Source organism: Coregonus lavaretus (genome assembly GCF_964263955.1).
Source record: "Coregonus lavaretus genome assembly, chromosome: 23".
Lineage (NCBI taxonomy): Eukaryota > Metazoa > Chordata > Actinopteri > Salmoniformes > Salmonidae > Coregonus > Coregonus lavaretus.
The window spans coordinates 38,281,778-38,301,097 of NC_140010.1; the positions used below are offsets into that span (position 1 = coordinate 38,281,778).

The 19,320-nt window shown below is 42.5% G+C and overlaps 1 protein-coding gene across 4 annotated transcripts; it reads right to left on the reverse strand.

Annotated features, from left to right (window-relative positions):
* Positions 1-482: 482 nt before the first annotated feature.
* Positions 483-16,345, reverse strand: LOC311098795 (3',5'-cyclic-AMP phosphodiesterase 4B-like). 4 transcript variants are annotated; one of them, XM_084139365.1, is made up of 10 exons: positions 16,089-16,345; positions 8,824-8,917; positions 6,804-7,021; positions 6,016-6,114; positions 5,199-5,363; positions 4,561-4,660; positions 3,989-4,143; positions 3,614-3,736; positions 3,305-3,487; positions 483-3,070 (listed from the first exon to the last, which is right to left on the reverse strand). In XM_084139365.1, the coding sequence occupies exons 1-10, from the start codon at positions 16,173-16,175 to the stop codon at positions 2,726-2,728; spliced, it is 1,569 nt and encodes a 522-aa protein (XP_083995491.1). In that variant the 5' UTR covers positions 16,176-16,345; the 3' UTR covers positions 483-2,725. The 4 variants fall into 4 exon arrangements, with proteins under 4 accessions (XP_083995491.1, XP_083995490.1, XP_083995492.1 ...); XM_084139364.1 differs by having other exon boundaries at positions 16,065-16,345; XM_084139366.1 differs by lacking the exon at positions 16,089-16,345 and adding an exon at positions 11,153-11,900.
* Between the last annotated feature and the right edge of the window lie 2,975 nt (positions 16,346-19,320).

Below are 19,320 nucleotides of genomic sequence, written 5' to 3' on the forward strand. Positions count from 1 at the left end.
CCCACTGCTGCCACCAAATGATTTCATAGTAGGTGAAAGGAAGTTTTCTATTGGCCTATGTTGCTTTCACCCATCAAATCATGTCAGATCAGTGATTACGTCAAGGATGGGAGGAAGGAAAAATACATTGTGATAGTATTGGAATGCAACCAGAGGCTTTTGAGTAGACTAGAGCAGCCTTCTCCTCGGGGACCCCCAGACGTTCTATGTATTTGAACTCTTCCAGAACTATCACACCTGATTCAACTCGTCAACTAATCTTCAAGCCCTTGACTACTTCAATCAGGTGTGCTAGTTCAGGGCTACAACACAATTGTGAAACGTCTGGGGGTCCCAGAGGAGAGGTTTGAAAAAGGCTGGACTAGAGGCTTTTACCACAGTATACTTAATTTGAATTTACTGTATGTTGTTCCTTTAAAACTAAAGTGGACTGACATCCTATATGACACTACAATCACAGAAAGGTAAGACATGAAACAATGCATAGAGTAAATTCATGCTCATTTTAATAATTTCATAAAAAAGATTTGTTGAACACAACATACAATACCTTACCATGCATTGTGTGAGACTTCTGAGAAACACATGGGAAATATCGGTACAATATTTCAATAAACATATAGCTAGCTGTATATTGACCCGTCACCGTACATAATATAGGAACAACGCAGCCTTCATATGGCTCCAGATAACAACAGGAAAACAACAGAAACCGAGGAATTACGTTTTTGCTAAGCACCTCAGTTTTCTGCCAAGTAACAAGGAAATCTGCAAAAACTTGAGTATTATACATTATAACAAATATTTCACTTGTTTTGACAGGTAATCGTAGTGCATATAAATGATACCAAACATACTTTTTGTGAATATGATTCTATTTTCAGATCAAAGTCATAAATACACTGTTTCAAACAGTTCATGGATCGACATAGGACTAGGTGCAATGACGAGGAGATTGTGTAGCTAAGTTATCGTCATACACAAACACACACATGCACACGCAGTCAAGGAGGGAAGTTGATGTTATGCTGATCTCCCCACACTCTAGAAGCTGTGAGTTGCAGCTTCCATCGCAGTACCATTTAGATGTATTGTTGACAGAAGAGCAACTAGATGCTGAGCTATCCAGCTCGTCAAAGTGCTGGACAGAAATCATGAATTGTTTTTTAAACATTTCACTTCAGTATCTCCACTTCCTACACCTTTTAGGTGACATTAAATGAACATTGAATCAACATTTAAAAATATGGTATTTGCTTTTGGTTTAGTTTCATTGTGTTTGTTGCGCTGAGATTTCTGCCAAACCTCGAGAGGTGTGTTGTTGGCTGTGGTCAGCTCAAGGAAGACCTGGCAACCAAAATAATAACATCAGCTTATGTCAAATATTGTTGTATGGAGGTTTGTTTTTTGACATTGGTTGACAGTCACGAGGCTAGAAAGAAACCACTCAATCGTTAATTTGATTGGCCTTAATTGTCTTTAATTCTGTGCATGAATTAGATTAGGAGATCACATTTACTGGACTTCCATTCTTGGAAGATATTCTAGATATTTTTGCAAAAAATTTGAAGATTATTGATTAAGTGCTAATCAGATGTGGCACCACACGTCTGTTGGACTGAGTTCATTCTTGCTGTTAAAGCGCTTTTATCAGGTGATCTTTGGAGCTTATTGGTTTGGACAGTTTACATTGACTTTCATTGGTTTTTCCCACTGGGAAAATCTGAATGATGGAGATAATTGCTTTATGGTAGGAAAATATGTAAAATCATAACTAACAGGTTTGCAACAGCATTGCTGTGAATATGGAACTTATGTGCCATTTGTTAATATTGACTTGACATTTGTGAGATAACATGTAACATATAACATTGAGCGTATAGTCTTATGAGTTGGGTGTTGAAAGAATAACCTGACTCTATAAATACTGTTCTAGCGCTCTACCCTTGCAAAAAGTGCAACTTGTGCTGGGAAGTCCGACGATTTTGGAAAGTCCACAAAACACCATTGTGAATACACTATTGCTGATAAGACATAAGGAAGACTGTGTGTATTCTCCTCTTGTTCGAGAGACAAATAGATTCATTGTGTGTAGAAAACAAACATTTTACAATATCGACTTAAAACTGTTCAATAAATTATAAAATTACATACAAAAGACCCTGTCATAGAAAAGTCTTTAGACACCTGTTACAAATGGGTACAAATGGGTAAACCTTCTGCGTTACAAATACCTGTGGACCACTAGTTTTAACTTTGAACGCTACCCGGCAACATCCCATCCAATCCCGTTACAAAACAAAACATATACCCGAAAATAGTCACGGAGAACAACAATCGTTCTGAAGTGCAAGTGTCTCTCATCTTGTCCCAATTGAACACCATAGTCTCTTAGTGTAAATTAGCTTAATCTTCTTTGTCAGAGCAAAGATTGTAGTATCTGGCTAAGGACCAAAATACGGTACTTCTGCCACACAGCAGTTCAACAGGACTCCTTCAAGGCATCACTCTCTTCAACTCTTCATAATCTTCTTTCTGAGGGTTCCCAAACCAAGTGTTGGGGTCCCCCACCCTCTTCTGCAGGGGCCATAAGTCAGTCAGGCCCTCGCGCACAAGCAGAGCAGCTCCAAAGAGCCAGATTGCAGGATTCCTCCACTGCAATAAAACAATACACCAAACACAGCCTAAAACTGGTGCTTTTATAAAGATCAAGGGTCAAGGCTTGTTATGTGGGGGAAGCCCCACGTATCTCCATCTCTACTCCACCCTGGTACATTGGCGACCGTCCCCCTTCTGTCCCTCGCTCGCCCTCCTCCCTTCCTATCTGTCCATCCTCATCCTGTCTGTCATCTAGCGTCAGCTCAAACTGGAACTTGTGACCTCCTTCTCCTCCCTCTCCATCCCCCTCTCCGTCGCCAGTGTAGAAGGGAGGAGAAGGGCTCTGGGGGATCATGCTCTGGTACCAGTTCCTGTTGTCCTCCAGGGTGTCCAGGATGTCCTGGGCGTCAGGGTGCACCAGGTCGGCCCACGTCTCCCACAGAGGGTGGACGATGTAGTCGATAAAGCCCACCTGGAGAGAGGGAGAAGAGAGAGGAGGGTGTGAGATTTAAAGATAGAATAGTGGGTATGAATACTGTATTAATAGCAGTAGAGCGGGTTGAGAGAGTGTGTGTGTGTGTGTGTGTGCAAACAGTATGTGCACGTGTAAGATGTGTATACACGTGTGTATGCGAGCAGTGTGTGTACTGTACGTATGAGTGTCTGCGTTCATACCTGTATATGTGTACATGTATTAGTAACCTACCTGGCTCTTCTCCACTGAAGCCGTATGCTTATCACACATGGGGCTGATCTCCATGCCTCTCTCCCTCTCCCGGTCTCCCTGGTGGGAGAACTCGTTCATGATGCGGTCGGTCCACTGGCGGTACAGGTCTAGGGACTTGGTCGGATTGCTCAGGTCTGCACAATGAACCATGTTACGCATCACCTGGAAGAGAGGGGACGGAGAGAGGATTGTGTGAGCCTACATGCCTGTATGTCCACCTGTGTGTGTGCGCGCGCGTGTGTGTGTGTTTGCGCATGCGTTCTTATACATGTGAGTGTGAGCTCCTACCTGTATTTTGTCTGTGTAGTTGTCCAGCAGCAGCACTCCAGAGCTGGTCACCTTCTTGGTCTCCACCATGGTCTTCAGGTCAGCCAGTAGGCTCATGTGTTTGGACATGTCAGTGGCCAGTACCTGGAGGGAGAGAGAGAGAGCGAGAGAGACAGATTGTTGTTAGTGATTTATACATGTTTATGCTTCAGTAATGTATGATTTGTGATCTATGATGCCAAGAAACCTACATTTAAAAAATGGAATTGAGAATTGAGCCAGAGATAGAAAGATGGACCGTCGGACGGACCAACGGACCGACACTCGGTCAAGAGACTCATACGAATGGGACATCAGAATCAAAAATCTTTGGTCAGAACCGGGACATTCTCTCACCATGTCTATGACCATCCTCCTGAGGGACTGGCGTTGTTTCTTGGTCAGGTTCTGGAAGATGTCACAGTTGTCCTCCTGCAGCAGCTTGAAGCCCACGGCTAGGTGGTGGTTCTCCAGGACTGACTCATCGTTATACATCAGGGCCAGCTCTGAGTCTGGACAGACAGAGAGTGACAGAGACAGAGAGACGGACTGATTAGAAGAAATAGGGAAACAATAATGGGTGCTTTCCCTGGATCAAATATAGCCAACCCACCATGACTACCTGCGATAGACTGGTGTCCTGTCTCCAGGCATCATACTACAGAAACCAGAGATAGGCTCCTACCCTATGGGCCGTTCTGACTCGGACAAGGCTACTTACCAGTTTATTAGTATCTATGTTGTGAACTTATGTCTTTTCTAAAACATTTACTTATGTGGTTTTTGTGACGATGCATTTGAAACTTGAATATTTCACTTGTATCTTCAAATATGTCAAGAAATTATAAATGCTAAGATAAGGTCGTACCAAAGTAGCAGAGATTATGAATTGGGCGCTGTTGTTAGATTTTGATGGAGAAAGTACTCACTGGTGTTGATGAGGAACTGGTTGGAGACCCCAGGGTGGTCCACGTCATGGATGGCTGCCGCAAAGATGGCCGCCAAGATCTCCAGATCTGTGAAGACGGCCTGTGATTGGACAGGACGGGGGGGGGGGGGGGGGGGGGATGGAAAAGGAAAAGATTTGATGAGTTTTCAACATTGAGAGTGAAGGTTTCACTGCATTAAAAATCATGCTTGACAAGATAGAGTAACACACATGAATCTGGTAATAACTCATTATCGTCTGACATAACTAGGTGGAGTGGCAGTGACATATTTAGGTGGAGTGGTGTGACATTGTACATGTGTGTTTACTGATAACACTTGCTGGTATACATTATTTATTATTACTTGGGGCAGGGCTCTCCAACCCTGTTCCTGGAGAGCTACCGTCCTGTAGATTTTCGCTCCAACCCTAATCTAGCACACCTGCAGTTTACCTACAGGAGGGTAGCTCTCCAGGAACAGGGTTGGAGAGCCCTGACTTAGAGGTTTGCTATGTGAGATAGTGTTGTTAGTCACTCCTCAGAATATTCAACACAAATCAAGAAGAAAAAGTGGATAATATTATTAGTTATTAATTATAAGTGGATGATATTAAGTAGAGTTGGGTCAGATCACTTACGTCCAGAGCGGGTGTGGCAAGCAGGATGTGTGTGGACTGGGCCACGTCTGCAGCGTGGAGGCTGTTGTGGTATTCTACATCTGAGTGGTAGTGCGCTTCCAGGGTCAACAAGAAGGTCACGAATGTGTCCGCAGGGATCTTGAACGTCTTCATCAGGTCTCGCTCCTGCATGGGACACACAAACAGACACAGCACTGTTAGCTTAATGGAAATAATGTAACCCATAACGTCTTCATCAGGTCTTGGTCATGCACAGGGCACACACAAACACAAGACAACACACCACCATTCATTAACTAAAGGAGAAATGTAACCCATATAATATACCATACTGTATGTAACACAACAACCCATAACCACTCTCTGATGATCCTTTCAATTTACTTCAACTTAAAATGACTTTGACTTTGGTTTTACTTTGAGTTTGTCTGTTTAAATTCCAATGGCTTCGTCAAACAAAAGGCAATTACAATACAAAAACTGCTAAGGAAAATGAATTGCTTGACTTGGCTGGCTAAGTAATTCATTGGCACTGTGTGTTAATGTCCACCTATCCATATGACTAGATTAGTTCCTAGACTAGTTCCTTCTACAGTAGCATAACTGATCATTCAGCTACTGACCCAGAAGATGAGGACACATTATTGAGAACATAGAGTGCTGATGTACAGTACTGTAGTCTGTGTGCTGGTGACTCCCCCCCCTGTGTGTGTGTCTGCAAGGCACCTCAGTCAGAGAAAACACAGCATTCTGACAGGAACAAAAAAGGAAGAAAAGGAGGAGGAGGAAGAGGAGGAAGAGGAGGAAGAGCACTGACCTGGAAGATGGTGTACATGGTGCATGTGAGCGGGTGGTTGTGGGAGTGCTCGGCCACCCTGAAGATGTTCAGACCCCACTTGTTGATGTCCTCAAGGTCCTGAGAAAGAGAGAGAAATTGTCAGGGTACGTTCTTGCAGAGAGATGGCCGGAAGGTGCAGTCACAATGAATTATAATCAGGAAGACAAATTAAATATCCAGATATTTGTATTGGAATTTCAATTCAAGAATCAAAAAGTGCCGTTTGTTCTATGATTCCATTGGTGTCCTAACCTTGAGCAGAATATGTGCACCTTAGGTTTGGGGACATCTACTTAATATGTTGTCAGTTACCAGTTTGTCACATTGATAAAAACAAATAAGCTCATCATAAAAATGTGTTTGTCACTAGGTGATACCTCATCATTAGCCTACTTTATTGGTTTGTCTTTCTTACATTTATATTTTAGTCATTTAGCAGATGCTCTTATCCAGAACTACTAGGGTTAAGTGCCTTGCTCAAGGGCACAGACAGATTTCTCACCTAGTCAGCTCTGGGATTCAAACCAGCGACCTTTCGGTTACTGGCCCAACACTCTTAACCGCTAAGCTACCTGCCGCCCTGTCTTTTTTGAAAGATAAGCTTGAAATGGGCATGGTCTCTAGTTCACTCAACAACCAAAAACATATTTAGCTAAACATTTTTATTATTATTATTATTTTTTTTTTATCAATGTTAGCTGGCTAACTCAGTGACACTGCTTTATATAGTATACCCCTCCAGTGTAAAGTACAGACTTCCCAAGTACCTTAGACAGCAAGTCCTCCTGGTCTGTCTTGACCCCGAAGCGGCTGACGCTGCAGCCTTGGAGCCCGGGGGTTTGGCTGACCTTCCTGACCCCACTGATCTGGGTCATCGTCCCTTGACGTTGAGTCTGACCCCCCTGCTGGGTCTGGGGGTGGGGCCTCTTCTTCCTCTCCCTGGTCTTGGCCATAGGGCACGGCAACTCCAACTCATTCTGCTTGTCTGGAGGGTGAGAGGGATGGATGGAAGGAGGGATGGAGGGATGGAGGCGTGGAGGGAGAAGAAAAGGGGTTCAACTACTGCACCATGGAATGAAAACACTGAGTCGGAAAGACAGACTCACAAACAACCTTTGTGGTAATTTCAATCACAAAGCAATTTGACACTCCTCAGTTTTCTTTTACAGTACATAACATGAATTGACATGGTAAAATGGTAATTGCACCGCATTGGGAGAAGAGGTTACATTGACTTGAGTGGACAATCATTCAGTCAGTAGTGTATATGAGTAACTGGTCTGTACTGGTTCTCTGACTAGACCATTCAGTCTTCCTCATCTACTGACAGTCATTCTTTTACTCTTTCAAACAATCTAGCCCTTCTCTTGTTCTCTTCCGTCTCCTTCAGTTAAAATTCACTAGCAAAGAGCCAACTGACATTCAGCATAATAAACTATTTCAATATTCAATGTATAGGGAAAACATAATGCCATAGAAATAACATGTTAAAAACAAATAAATAGCAAACACATGCTAATGAAAAACAATGGTGTAACTTCTGTGATATATTCATAGAATTAGAGAAATTCCATAATATTCAATGAGGCGTCAATTCTCAGTGGAGAGATTAATAGCATTTGGGGATAAATAAAAGCTTGTTGCCAAACCATAACAACGCATAGAAATGTTGGCTGCTGCTTTGTTGTATTAAGGAGAAGTGTTTGGAGGATGGCTTGTTCTGGTGGCGCTGAAGCGACCTCTCTTGAGGCGCTACATGTTAGCGTCACGCGGTGTGTGCAGCTGACCGTGTGTGTGATTCTGCGGCTAACCGTGTGTGTGTTTTTCACACAATGCTTCACACACTGCCTCAGTTCTATTCTCTATGAGGCGTAGGAAGATGATTTGCCTTGACCTGACAGGTACTAGCCGCAATGCAGAACACAAAACAATTCTGCCTTAAATCACTATCCATTCTCTCTCTCTTCCTCCCTCTTCGCTTTATTCTATCTACCTTAATATCTCTTCACATCTTATCATCAACGTATCTTTATAGCTTATCAATGTCCCTCCTTCTCTTCCTGACTTCCTCCCTCCTACCATCTCCCTCTCTTTCTCTCCATCTGCTTTTTCATCCGTGAAGAGAAAGATGGAGGCTTGTTTACGAGTCGGTGCACTGCGCAGTTTTCTCAGAGTAGTAGTTTTCTCTGTGCTGTGCAGTCAGCTAGCGCTGGCTAATTGGCAAGGAGCCATGGAATGTGTCACTGGGTTTTTAGAGATGAGGCAACACCACAGACACGTAACAAACACACTCTCTTTCGTTCTCTTTCACGTTCTCTCCCTCTCCCCCTCGCTCTGCAGAACGACAGAGGGACGGCGTCCCAGGGAAGAGTAGAATTTCTCCTCCCTTCCTCCCTCGCTCTGCAGTGAGACAGAGGGAGCACTCCAGCAGACCAGATCAGACTGGTTTGAAACTAGTGCATCTCCACATTGATACCCCACTCCACAGCATCTCTTTCTCTCTGTCCCTCAACCTCTTTTCTCCTCCTGCTTAATCATTTATGATTATTATATTATTATGATTTGTTTCTCTTTGTGTAAAAGCCAATAATACCTAAAACATCACCATTCAGCCAAAGGAGGCATAGGTATTGTCCATTAACACAGCTAGAGATAATAAATGAGATGAGTTATTTTGTTTCAAGAGCGTGTGTGTTTGTGTGTGTCTGTATTTGTGTGTGTGTGTGTGTGTGTGTGTGTGTGTGTGTGTGTGTGTGTTTGCGTGCAGGCGCGTGTGACTTGACTTACCAAGGAAGGTGTTGGAGATGAACTCTGACACCTGGTTGCCGGAGCGACTCATCTCTGACAGGTGGGTCAGCTCCCGGTTCAACATCCTCTTGAACTGGGGAGACACAAAATGAAACAACACCATGTTAGATCATCATTAGATAGACTCTTTAGCTCAGTTGGTAGAGCATGGGTTTGATTCCCATGGACCACCCATACGTAGAACGTACTAAGTAGCTTTGGATAAAATAGTTTACCTCAGGTCAGCCATTTCCTGTTGCCAATTAGCAGTGGGAAGCATATAAACGGTTTTGTTTTGAATTGGAGTAACGGAAAATGACACAACACTGTGTTAGATACACTGTGTTAGATATACTGTGTTAGATACACTGTGTTAGATACACTGTGTTAGATACACTGCATGGAGACCAACAAGACATTGAACTGGAGTAACAGAAAATGACGGAACACCATATTAACTGTAGATATAATGCATGTAGACAAGCAAGATATCAAACTGGGGAAATACAAAACTACACAACACCTTATTAGATATACTGCATGGAGACCAACAGGAAATAGCTGCCCTGGGGTAGTGGCATAACTTGTTTCCAGGGAGTTTCTGTTGACGTGAAGTAGTGATGAGTGGGTTGACTCATAAACCACATTCCCCAGCGGTGCAGGTTGGTTTAGGGTGGCGGTCGGGTTGAAACAACACATGAAAAAAATCGATAAATGTATAATTCTTGTGCAATTTATATCTATAGGCTACATTGAGGGTTTTTTCTCATAATTTGTAGGCTATCTGGCATTAGCGCGTAAACCTAAGCTTTAGGGCCTAACTTTACACGCACTACATAGCCTACACGCCAAACACTTTTGGAAACAGGCAGAAAAAGTTCACGTCTATCCACTTAGGCAAAAAGGACAATGTCGGAGTTTAATTCACTAAGAAAAAAGCTGCGGAATGGAGAGTTGAAAATAAAGAGAAGGGAGGGCCAGAAAAGTATTGTTTGGGAAAGATTTGGTGAAGTGGTAAAAGAGGATGATAGCAGTGCCAGATGTTATGTGTGTTGATTGTGAGGCGCTATACAAATTCGACATTCACAAGAAAGGGATTTCAAATAGGCCTATGGCACGTAAAGGGAATAACTGTAGCTTACTGTTCAGATGGGTTAAATGGAAACTGAAATCTGGACACTGATTGTAGGACTATAACTTCTCACATAGTCTTAATATTAATTCCTGCAAAATGAAGCATTTCTTGCAGTAAATTTGATACACCAAATGTACATTTTGACTCGGGAACAAAATAAATATTATTTATTTCTTTCAGCATCTTGAGAGAATGTGAATGCGCACCTAGGGACCGTCTGCAGAGGTGCTACCTTTATCAGCATCATAAAAGCTGATAGTACTTCAACCACATAAAATATGCATCCAAGCCGAACTAAAACTACATAAAATATGCAAACAAGCCGAACTGAAATCTTATTAGAAACATGTTGGGTCGTTTTCACAGCTTTCTCTTTCCTTACAGGCCTATTGCATTTTCTCCCCGGTCCCTAAACGTCTTTGCTCTGCGAAAGAAGCAGAGATGACAGAGAAAACTTTACCTACGTCAACTAGATTGAAGCATTCATTTATGACATTATTCTGATGAGCAAGGGTATATTTAGTCTTCAAGGGCAACATATAATGACAGATGAGAAGCTGCATGTATCTAATTATAGACACGTTGACTAACAAATAGCTTACCAAAATGTTGGCAATTATAAGCAGAAACATATCTAAATTAGGCAAAAGAAAATCCTGCAACCCCTGTCAAAAAAGAGTTTTTCACTTTATCACATAGTCTGGCGATTGCGGATGGGTTATTAGCAATTGCGGGCGGGTGCAGGTGAACAAACAGCTGACCCGCCCACCACTAATGTGGAGTATTGGAGCCCAAGGGAATAGGCTTGTTTGTTTGATACCATATAAGGAGTTTGCATATCTTTATACAGTATAGGATATTTGAGAGTCCTGTTTTGAGATATTTAGAAAACAAATCAAAGATTTCTGTATTTCTGGATAAATATGTACAGCATAGGGCCAGAATCAACCAAACTTCTGCAGTAGCTTTTCAACCAAACATTTACCCGCACACACATCTTATTCTGTTTAGAAACTAATGCACAACAACTATGTTGTGAGATTGATTCAGTTGAGATCATGGGCTGTGGGCTGTAGTGGCCAATCAATCTGATGCAATACGCAAATAAATACTAGAATGTGCTACAAGTATACACATATGAACGACCCCCCCCCCTCCCCACGAACACACATTTACCCCGAGTCCCCAACACACCTTGATGTACCCCCAGGAGACACAGAGCATGGTGTTGGCTTCAGGCATGTTGCTGTACTGTAGCTGTATATCCTTTGGCTGTTCTATGGCAGTCACCTCTGGCTGTCCTCTGCAGAAGCCCTGTCTGAATAGGAAAAACCAACCAAGGCTCTCCTTACTCAACAACCAACAGCCCTCTCTTCTATCTCCCTCTTCGTATCTTGGTCTTTAAGCCTCTTTGGTGGTCCTTCACGGAGTCACAGATGACAGATCAACGAAAACCCCCTCCAAGACGAGCACCTAGACCACCGCAGAGCGCTTTTCCTCATTTCTGGAATCTCCCTGTGATATCTTCCCCAATCACAGTAGCTAGTTTGATAGCGACTGTATTTCCTTTAGCAGTAGACGGTATTCCCCTGAACAGCAGTATATAGGTAGGTCCAGTAGGTAGGAAGCTTGTAGCTACGTAGGTAGTAACTGTATCTCTTAGGTACTGTAGGTGCCTCCCTTTAACCATGATATCTCTATCTATCTCTATACAGCCAATGGAAGACAAATGGTTCTCAAAGAGGATATCCCAGTCCTATTGCATCGCTATCGTTTCTCTATCCATCCCAGAGGTAGCCAATGGGAGCGGGTTGCGGAGGGGATTCCAGTGCTATATCCATCCATCCGATGTGAGACTAAAAGGAGAGGCAGAGAGGCTTGAAGGAGGGAAGAAAGAGGGGGAGGGGGGTTCCAGCGGTGGCGAGGGATCCCCGATGACTGGCTAGAACTGGCTGGTTGGGGAGGATGCCTCTCTCCTCTCTCTCTCTCTCTCTCTCTCTTTCTCTCTCTCAGATTAGTCTCCCGCCAATGCCAGATGTCTCTCCCTCTCTCTCTCCCCTTTCTCTCTCTCTTAGCCCCCTCTCTCTCTCCCTCTCTCCCCGCCAGCAACACGCACATCAACTCACACCACTGCAGACATCAACATGTAGATCACGCCATGGCAACAGAGTCACGTGCACTGCATAGGCGCTCTCACGGAGGTCTCCCCTCCAAACACATCAAACGCGCACACATGCACACACACACACACACTGCAGCGCATTATTCAGCTGAGTGAAGGGAGGCAGCTGTGCATCGTCCTGACTCTGGCCACTGCATCAATCTCAATGGTTATGTCTGTGTACATATGTGTCTTATCTCAATGATGCTGCCTCTGTGTGTCTTATCTCAATGATGCTGCCTCTGTGTGTCTTATCTCAATGATGCTTCCTATGTGTGTCTTATCTCAATGGGGCAGTATTTGAAGTTTATTTCAATGGCACTACTTAATTTCAATGGGCTTGCTTTTCCTTTTTCACTAAATTAATATTTTACTTGTTTTATATTTGACATGATTTTCATTTCATTTTGCAGAAATCATTAACATAACTCACACATACACTGCCCACTCTTGAAAAGTGATGCAAGAAATCAAAGGTAGCCTAATCATCTACAGTGCCTTGCATAAGTATTCATGCCCCTTGTCGTTTTTCCTATTTTGTTGCATTACAACCTGTAATATAAATTGATTTTTATTTGGATTTCACGTAATGGACATACACAAAATAGTCCAAATTGGTGAAGTGAAATGAAAAAAATCACTTGTTTCAAAGAAATTCTAAAAAATAAATAACGGAAAAGTGGTGCGTGCATATGTATTCACCCCCTTTGCTATGAAGCCCCTTAATAAGATCTGGTGCAAACAATTACCTTCAGAAGTCACATAATTATTTAAATAAAGTCCACCTGTGTGCAATCTAAGTGTCACATGATATGTCACATGATCTCAGTATATATACACCTGTTCTGAAAGGCCCCAGAGTCTGCAAGGGGCACCACCAAGCAAGCGGCACCATGAAGACCAAGGAGCTCTCCAAACAGGTCAGGGACAAAGTTGTAGAGAAGTACAGATCAGGGTTGGGTTATAAGAAAATATCAGAAACTTTGAACATCCCACGGAGCACCATTAAATCCATTATTAAAAAATTGAAAAATATGGCACCACAACAAACCTGCCAAGAGAGGGCCACCAAAACTCATGGACCAGGCAAGGAGGACATTAATCAGAGAGACAACAAAGAGACCAAAGATAACCCTGAAGGAGCTGCAAAGCTCCACAGTGAATATTGGAGTCTCTGTCCATAGGACCACTTTATGCCGTACACTCCACAGAGCTGGGCTTTACGGAAGAGTGGCCAGAAAAAAAGCCATTGCTTAAAGAAACAAATAAGCAAATACGTTTGGTGTTCGCCAAAAGGCATGTGGGAGACTCCCCAAACATATGGAAGAAGGTACTCTGGTCAGATGAGACTAAAATTTAGCTTTTTGGCCATCAAGGAAAACGCTATGTCTGGCGCAAATCCAACACCTCTCATCACCCCGAGAACACCATCCCCACAGTGAAGCATGGAGGTGGCAGCATCATGCTGTGGGGATGTTTTTCATTGGCGGGGACTGGGAAACTGGTAATTATTGAAGGAATGATGGATGGCGCTAAATACAGGGAAATTCTTGAGGGAAACCTGTTTCAGTCTTCCAGAGATTTGAGACTGGGACGGAGGTTCACCTTCCAGCAGGACAATGACCCTAAGCATACTGCTAAAGCAACACTTGAGTGGTTTAAGGGGAAACATTTAAATGTCTTGGAATGGCCTAGTCAAAGCCCAGACCTCAATCCAATTGAGAATCTGTGGTATGACTTAAAGATTGCTGTACACCAGCGGAACCCATCCAACTTGAAGGAGCTGGAGCAGTTTCGCCTTGAAGAATGGGCAAAAGTCCCAGTGGCTAGATGTGCCAAGCTTATAGAGACATACCCCAAGAGACTTGCAGATATAATTACTACAAAAGGTGACTCTACAAAGTATTGACTTTGGGGGGGTGAATAGTTATGCACGCTCAAGTTTTCTGTTTTGTTCTCTTATTTCTTGTTTGTTTCACAAGAAAAAATATTTTGCATCTTCAAAGTGGTAGGCATGTTGTGTAAATCAAATGATACAAACCCCCCAAAAATCAATTTTAATTCCAGGTTGTAAGGCAACAAAATAGGAAAAATGCCAAGGGGGGTGAATACTTTCGCAAGCCACTGTATATTTGCCATACTGTAATTTACTTGTCATTTTTATCTTGATCCAGATATGAAAAGTGTATGCGTTGTAATATGGTAATCTGAGAAATATCCAATCAAATATCCTGCAACTAATTTACAGAATCTCTTGGATTTGTTTGTCGTTTTTAGCAAAAACTTTTGTCAAACAGGTGCTTTTTCAGTGAACCATTAAATCGCACCTTCTCTAGCAGTGAACGGCCGTCATATGGCAGATCTGTCTGTTATTTCCCGTTGACTGCAAGTAAGAAGCCGTCCGTCTTTCAAAGCTTTGGCTGCACTCAACTCTACAAACCCAACTGCCAGAGACAGTCTATAAATCCAAAGAAACCCCATAAAACTTCCCGAATTGGAAATGTCCTAATCCGATGCGGATATTCCATTCAAGTTTATTTGTAATATATTTTTACAGAAGGCATCAAGGTACTGTATCGTGACCTCTGTGAATTGACCCATATGAGTCATGGACTATGTCTTCTGTGTTTTCCCCGCTAGTCATACCGAGCTATGTCAGCGCCATATGATAGTCAGACCAACTTTCAGTAGGCTAGCATACGCCAGCACCATATGGTAGTCATACAACATCTGTAAACAATGCATTAATGCAGGATGACAAAAACATGAGTGTGTTCGGTAGGACACATTACTCAACGCGCGCCGTTACTCACACAGTTGTCAGACTGGGGGAACACACACTTGTGACAACCGGTTGTTGTTTGTCGCTTCCGAAAGCGAGTGTACATTTGTGTGGTGAATGAGTTCTGAGTATTGAAGTGTTACGTTTTAAAGTGTCAAGTGTTCATAATGTTGAAATGAACATATTCAAAGTAGGTAGTGATAAGATGAGCGCCAATGCAGACTATGAAATATGTCAAAGGCAGCTTTCAACAGGCTCCTTGTTGCATAATGTAACTGTATTCTGTATTCAGATAAACGCTATCCGACCCACAAACCATACATTATATTGTGTGCATGAATACACATTGATAGTGGATGAGGTGAGGTTCCCCTTACATTGTAGGCTAAAGCGTTCTGAGCACATGTAAAAGCGCTATATAAAAATCCTATAAATTATTACACTGTATTATTATCATCAACTGGTGAACAAGTCTGAAACAAAATATCAGATTATGTTCCTCCTGGCCCTGGTCTGAACAACTCAACCATTGTCTGAATGACCCTAATCTCTAGAATAGACACAAAATCGGAAATGCAGAAACTAAATTCCTGGACGTAGCGTAATACTAAACCACTGTGAGGTAATTAATAGCATTATGATTAGTTATTATGCTATTTATCACAATATTATCCATGCATATTAAAATCCAAGATAACAGGCAACTACTGTACTTTTAATGGAATTTAAAAGACCAACACAAAGCCCTTTCCTGACGAAAATCCAGTGTTTCTATGTCAAACAGTTTTGTTATATTTCAGTCTTCTGTGATGTATATAAAGTGTAATATTGGGATGCAAACTCAAAATGTAATACATTTTTACTCTATATCTGACTTGGTACAGGTGTCTTCTTTTTTTTAAGCCCATAACCATGTGTGGGAGGTGTATACTTTTATTTCAAAGTAGATTTGTTTAAGACTACCAAGAATCACTCTGTGTGACCCTGATTTAGCCCACTGCAGTAAAAGGTTAAAGGGAAGTGAAAGTTTTTTGTAAATAAATTACAATGCCAGAGCAAGTGTATGACCCAAACCCATACAATCTGACTAAGTCCCTACATTCATATATAAAAAAATGTTTTTAATAAAGCCATTTCCCTTATTCAAGAGAGTAGATACTCACTCTAGCAAAACAAGTTGTGCACACCTGTTTCCAACTTGTAAGCATCCCAAACGTTTTCTTATTCGTCTCAGAGCACCATAGTCCCATTATTGCAAAGGCAATGCCACACATACAATATAAATGTTCCAAAACTTGTGTGAAAGTTCCCAAAACTTCTCTCAAATATGTTAGCGTGTCTCTGTCTCGCTCTCTGTGTCTGCTTCCTCTCTGTATTCAAGTCTATTCTCTTCTGGCGACAGTCAGGAAACGTAAAGCAATAAAACATGACTGATTGGCTGGCTGGTTGACTGGCCCACACAGAGACTAAGCTAAACAACTCCTCCCTCTATCATAATGTAGCTCTGTGCCTGTCACCACCCCTCCCTTCCTTCTTCCTTCCACACCAGCTTCCTCCTTCTACCGTGGTAATTTACTGGTAAGAGCCTCCTGACAATGTCTCTGGCACTGACCAGTAATGTAGGTTAAGTCCCTCATTACAAAATACCAGGCAGTCATACTGACGCACTGTATCATAAGGAATGATAAAATATTAAATTTGTGTATATTTCGCAAGGTCCCACCCAGGGCACACTTGAAACATGTATTTCAATCACAATGTGACGTCACTGGTTAAATAAAATATAAATCAGCAATATATACAATCTTTCTGTGGAGGTTGATTTCCTCATTCTCCTTTCTGAGCAGATTTGCAATGTTAGCACAATGAAAGTAGATTGTAGGTTTGGCCTTGGTTGATTTAAGCAAAGAGATACAGCAGATTGCAATGTTAGCATAGCGCAATTCTGACCCAAGCTGACAAAGCCTAATATGACTTGAACCAGTGCCAGTCCCTGTGCCCTAGTTTGGGCTATTTGCAGGGTAAACAGCTGTAGTGGTCGCGCACGCACACACGCACATACACACCCCTAACCTTAAAATTAACCCAAAAACCTAACCTTAACCCTAACCCTAGCTCCTAACCCTAAAAAGAACTCTAGCTCCTAACCCTAAACCTAATTCTAACACTAATTCTAACCTTAATCCTAAACCCTCTAGGGCTTGTGGGAAACTGTGTCTATTAAGAAAACCTTATAAAAATCAATGCCACCATTTAATAGAAACATTTGTAGGTTCTTTTGGAGACATCTTTGTGGTCCGAAAAGCAGTTTGTAGATACAAAGCCAATTTCTGTGCAGGCACAAAAAAGTTAAAGGGCCTGCAACTATAGAAAAATAAGTATCATCTCATTAGTACAACTACTAGTCAAACACTATTATTATCAAACAGTCATTTAACAAGCATTACCCTCCCTCAAGCCACTGACCCAAAAAACTTGCACATCTGTTTCAATAATTCCGGCACTCTGGTCTAAAGACTGCGGCATTTTAAAGTGGAATGACCACACGTGAGTTAAAGTTTCCTACTAGCACTCGATGCTAGGCTATCACGCTAGCCTGTAAAGCCGCTCTCGCTAACTGGATTCAGATGGCTGTGTTTGTCTAAGGCCCAGAGCTAACCAGAGCTAACGTCAGTATGGACATGTGGGGAAGTTAATGACAGTGGCGCTAGAACAGCAGCTATAGCGGCTCGCTCCTCTGAGGTCATTGGAACCATGGAGTGGCCTAACAGGACAGTGTGTGTGGTCCAAGCCCCGGATACACCTGTGTCCTTGGAAACCTCCCCCCGGGGAAATGCCCATTATAGGGTTCATTTGTTCCACCCCGAAATCTTGGGTCTGGAACAAAAGCCTCCACACCCAATGGACCAGGTTTAGGACCAACCAATGGAATAGTCCCCTATTTGAAAGAGAACAAGTACTGTTTGCCCTCCAGCTCTGGTTCATGCTATGATATTTCCCACTTAGCAAAGTGCAAACACATGCCGTGAGCAGCATTTAGGGATTTTGCACCATTCTCAATTTTATAGATCAATAAATGTCACATGCCTCACATACACCACTGCACAAGAGGAGTCATCTGACTGGGGATTTGAACATGCGACCTTCTAGCCTCCACTCCCCAGTCCTATTCCCAACACACTGGACTTGGGTTAACCGTCAAGCATCCATCTTAGAGGCCTATGAATCACGGTCAACAATAGCTCCTGTACCCTGCCTGAACGCTGAATGTTGTACTTGCGTGTGTTCAGGGTCTCCGGGCTCATTGTGTTGAGTCCCTGTGACGTTGATAACGATAAAGGGAGGCCTAGCCCTGACCTTAGGGCCATTGTAGTCTGGTGGCCCGGTAGAGGGAGAAGGGGAGGCTGTGTGGTGGTCAGGAAAAGACAGACAGGAAACGCATGTCATGGTCACCGGTCAACACGGTTAGGGTTGGCGCTTCCTTTTGTCCGCAACTCCACTGTAATGCCACTGTGTAGGACAGGGGAATTGAGAAGGGTGACCTCCCAACCAGAATCCTTAGCGTTTTTTGGTCACCATACGATCTCCTCTCTATTTGAGTTTGCTGTGCTGTTATGCATTATATTACAGTAGGCTAATTGTAAACAGGGGTGGAGGTGTGTTTCCCCTCTTAAGAGTGTTGAGAACATTTTTTCCTTATCATTATTAAAGTGCCATATGGCTAACCAACGTTGCCACCTACTGTATCAGCTAGCCTAGCCTAGTACGCTAGTGTCAAACTAGGCTGACTTCGTGATAGTTCATCTAAAAACGTTATAAAACCAGAGTTATAGCAAGAAAGGTCAGGTTTTGGTCATGGTTTCCGAAAACTGTTTGAACCGTTGAATAATGTCTGGCTAATATGAGCTTTCCTAGACACAATGACGTCATCAGACAAAAAGACCTATGGCCCAGTGATTTCAACAACATAAAAGTGGACAAGCAGAATGTCACGCACAATGGTGACTATTATTTGTATTGTGTCTATAATTCATTAATATCACAGTCTTACACAGAAAAGACAACAAATGGACAGACGTGTCTTATTCAGTGAGAACAGTAGTCTATGATCCTCTATGCAAACTCTCCACTGTTTGTGCATTTTACAGCAGATCCATGAAACGGCAGTAACCGTTCACACACACAACCGCAGGATGCTAGGCACTTGGCAAGTACGTCAATGGGTCGTTCCACGAAATTAGTCCCTTTTGGATAATGTAACTTGGTGAGAAAAAAAAGTTTTATTTCCCATAATTTTAACATTCTGTCATAAAGAGCACATGTTCAACTTAATAAAACACACATTTTCCCATCACAAGAAAAAGAAAAATACTATAGTAAGTGCCTATTAAACATGCCAAATAAAGTTTATGATTTAAT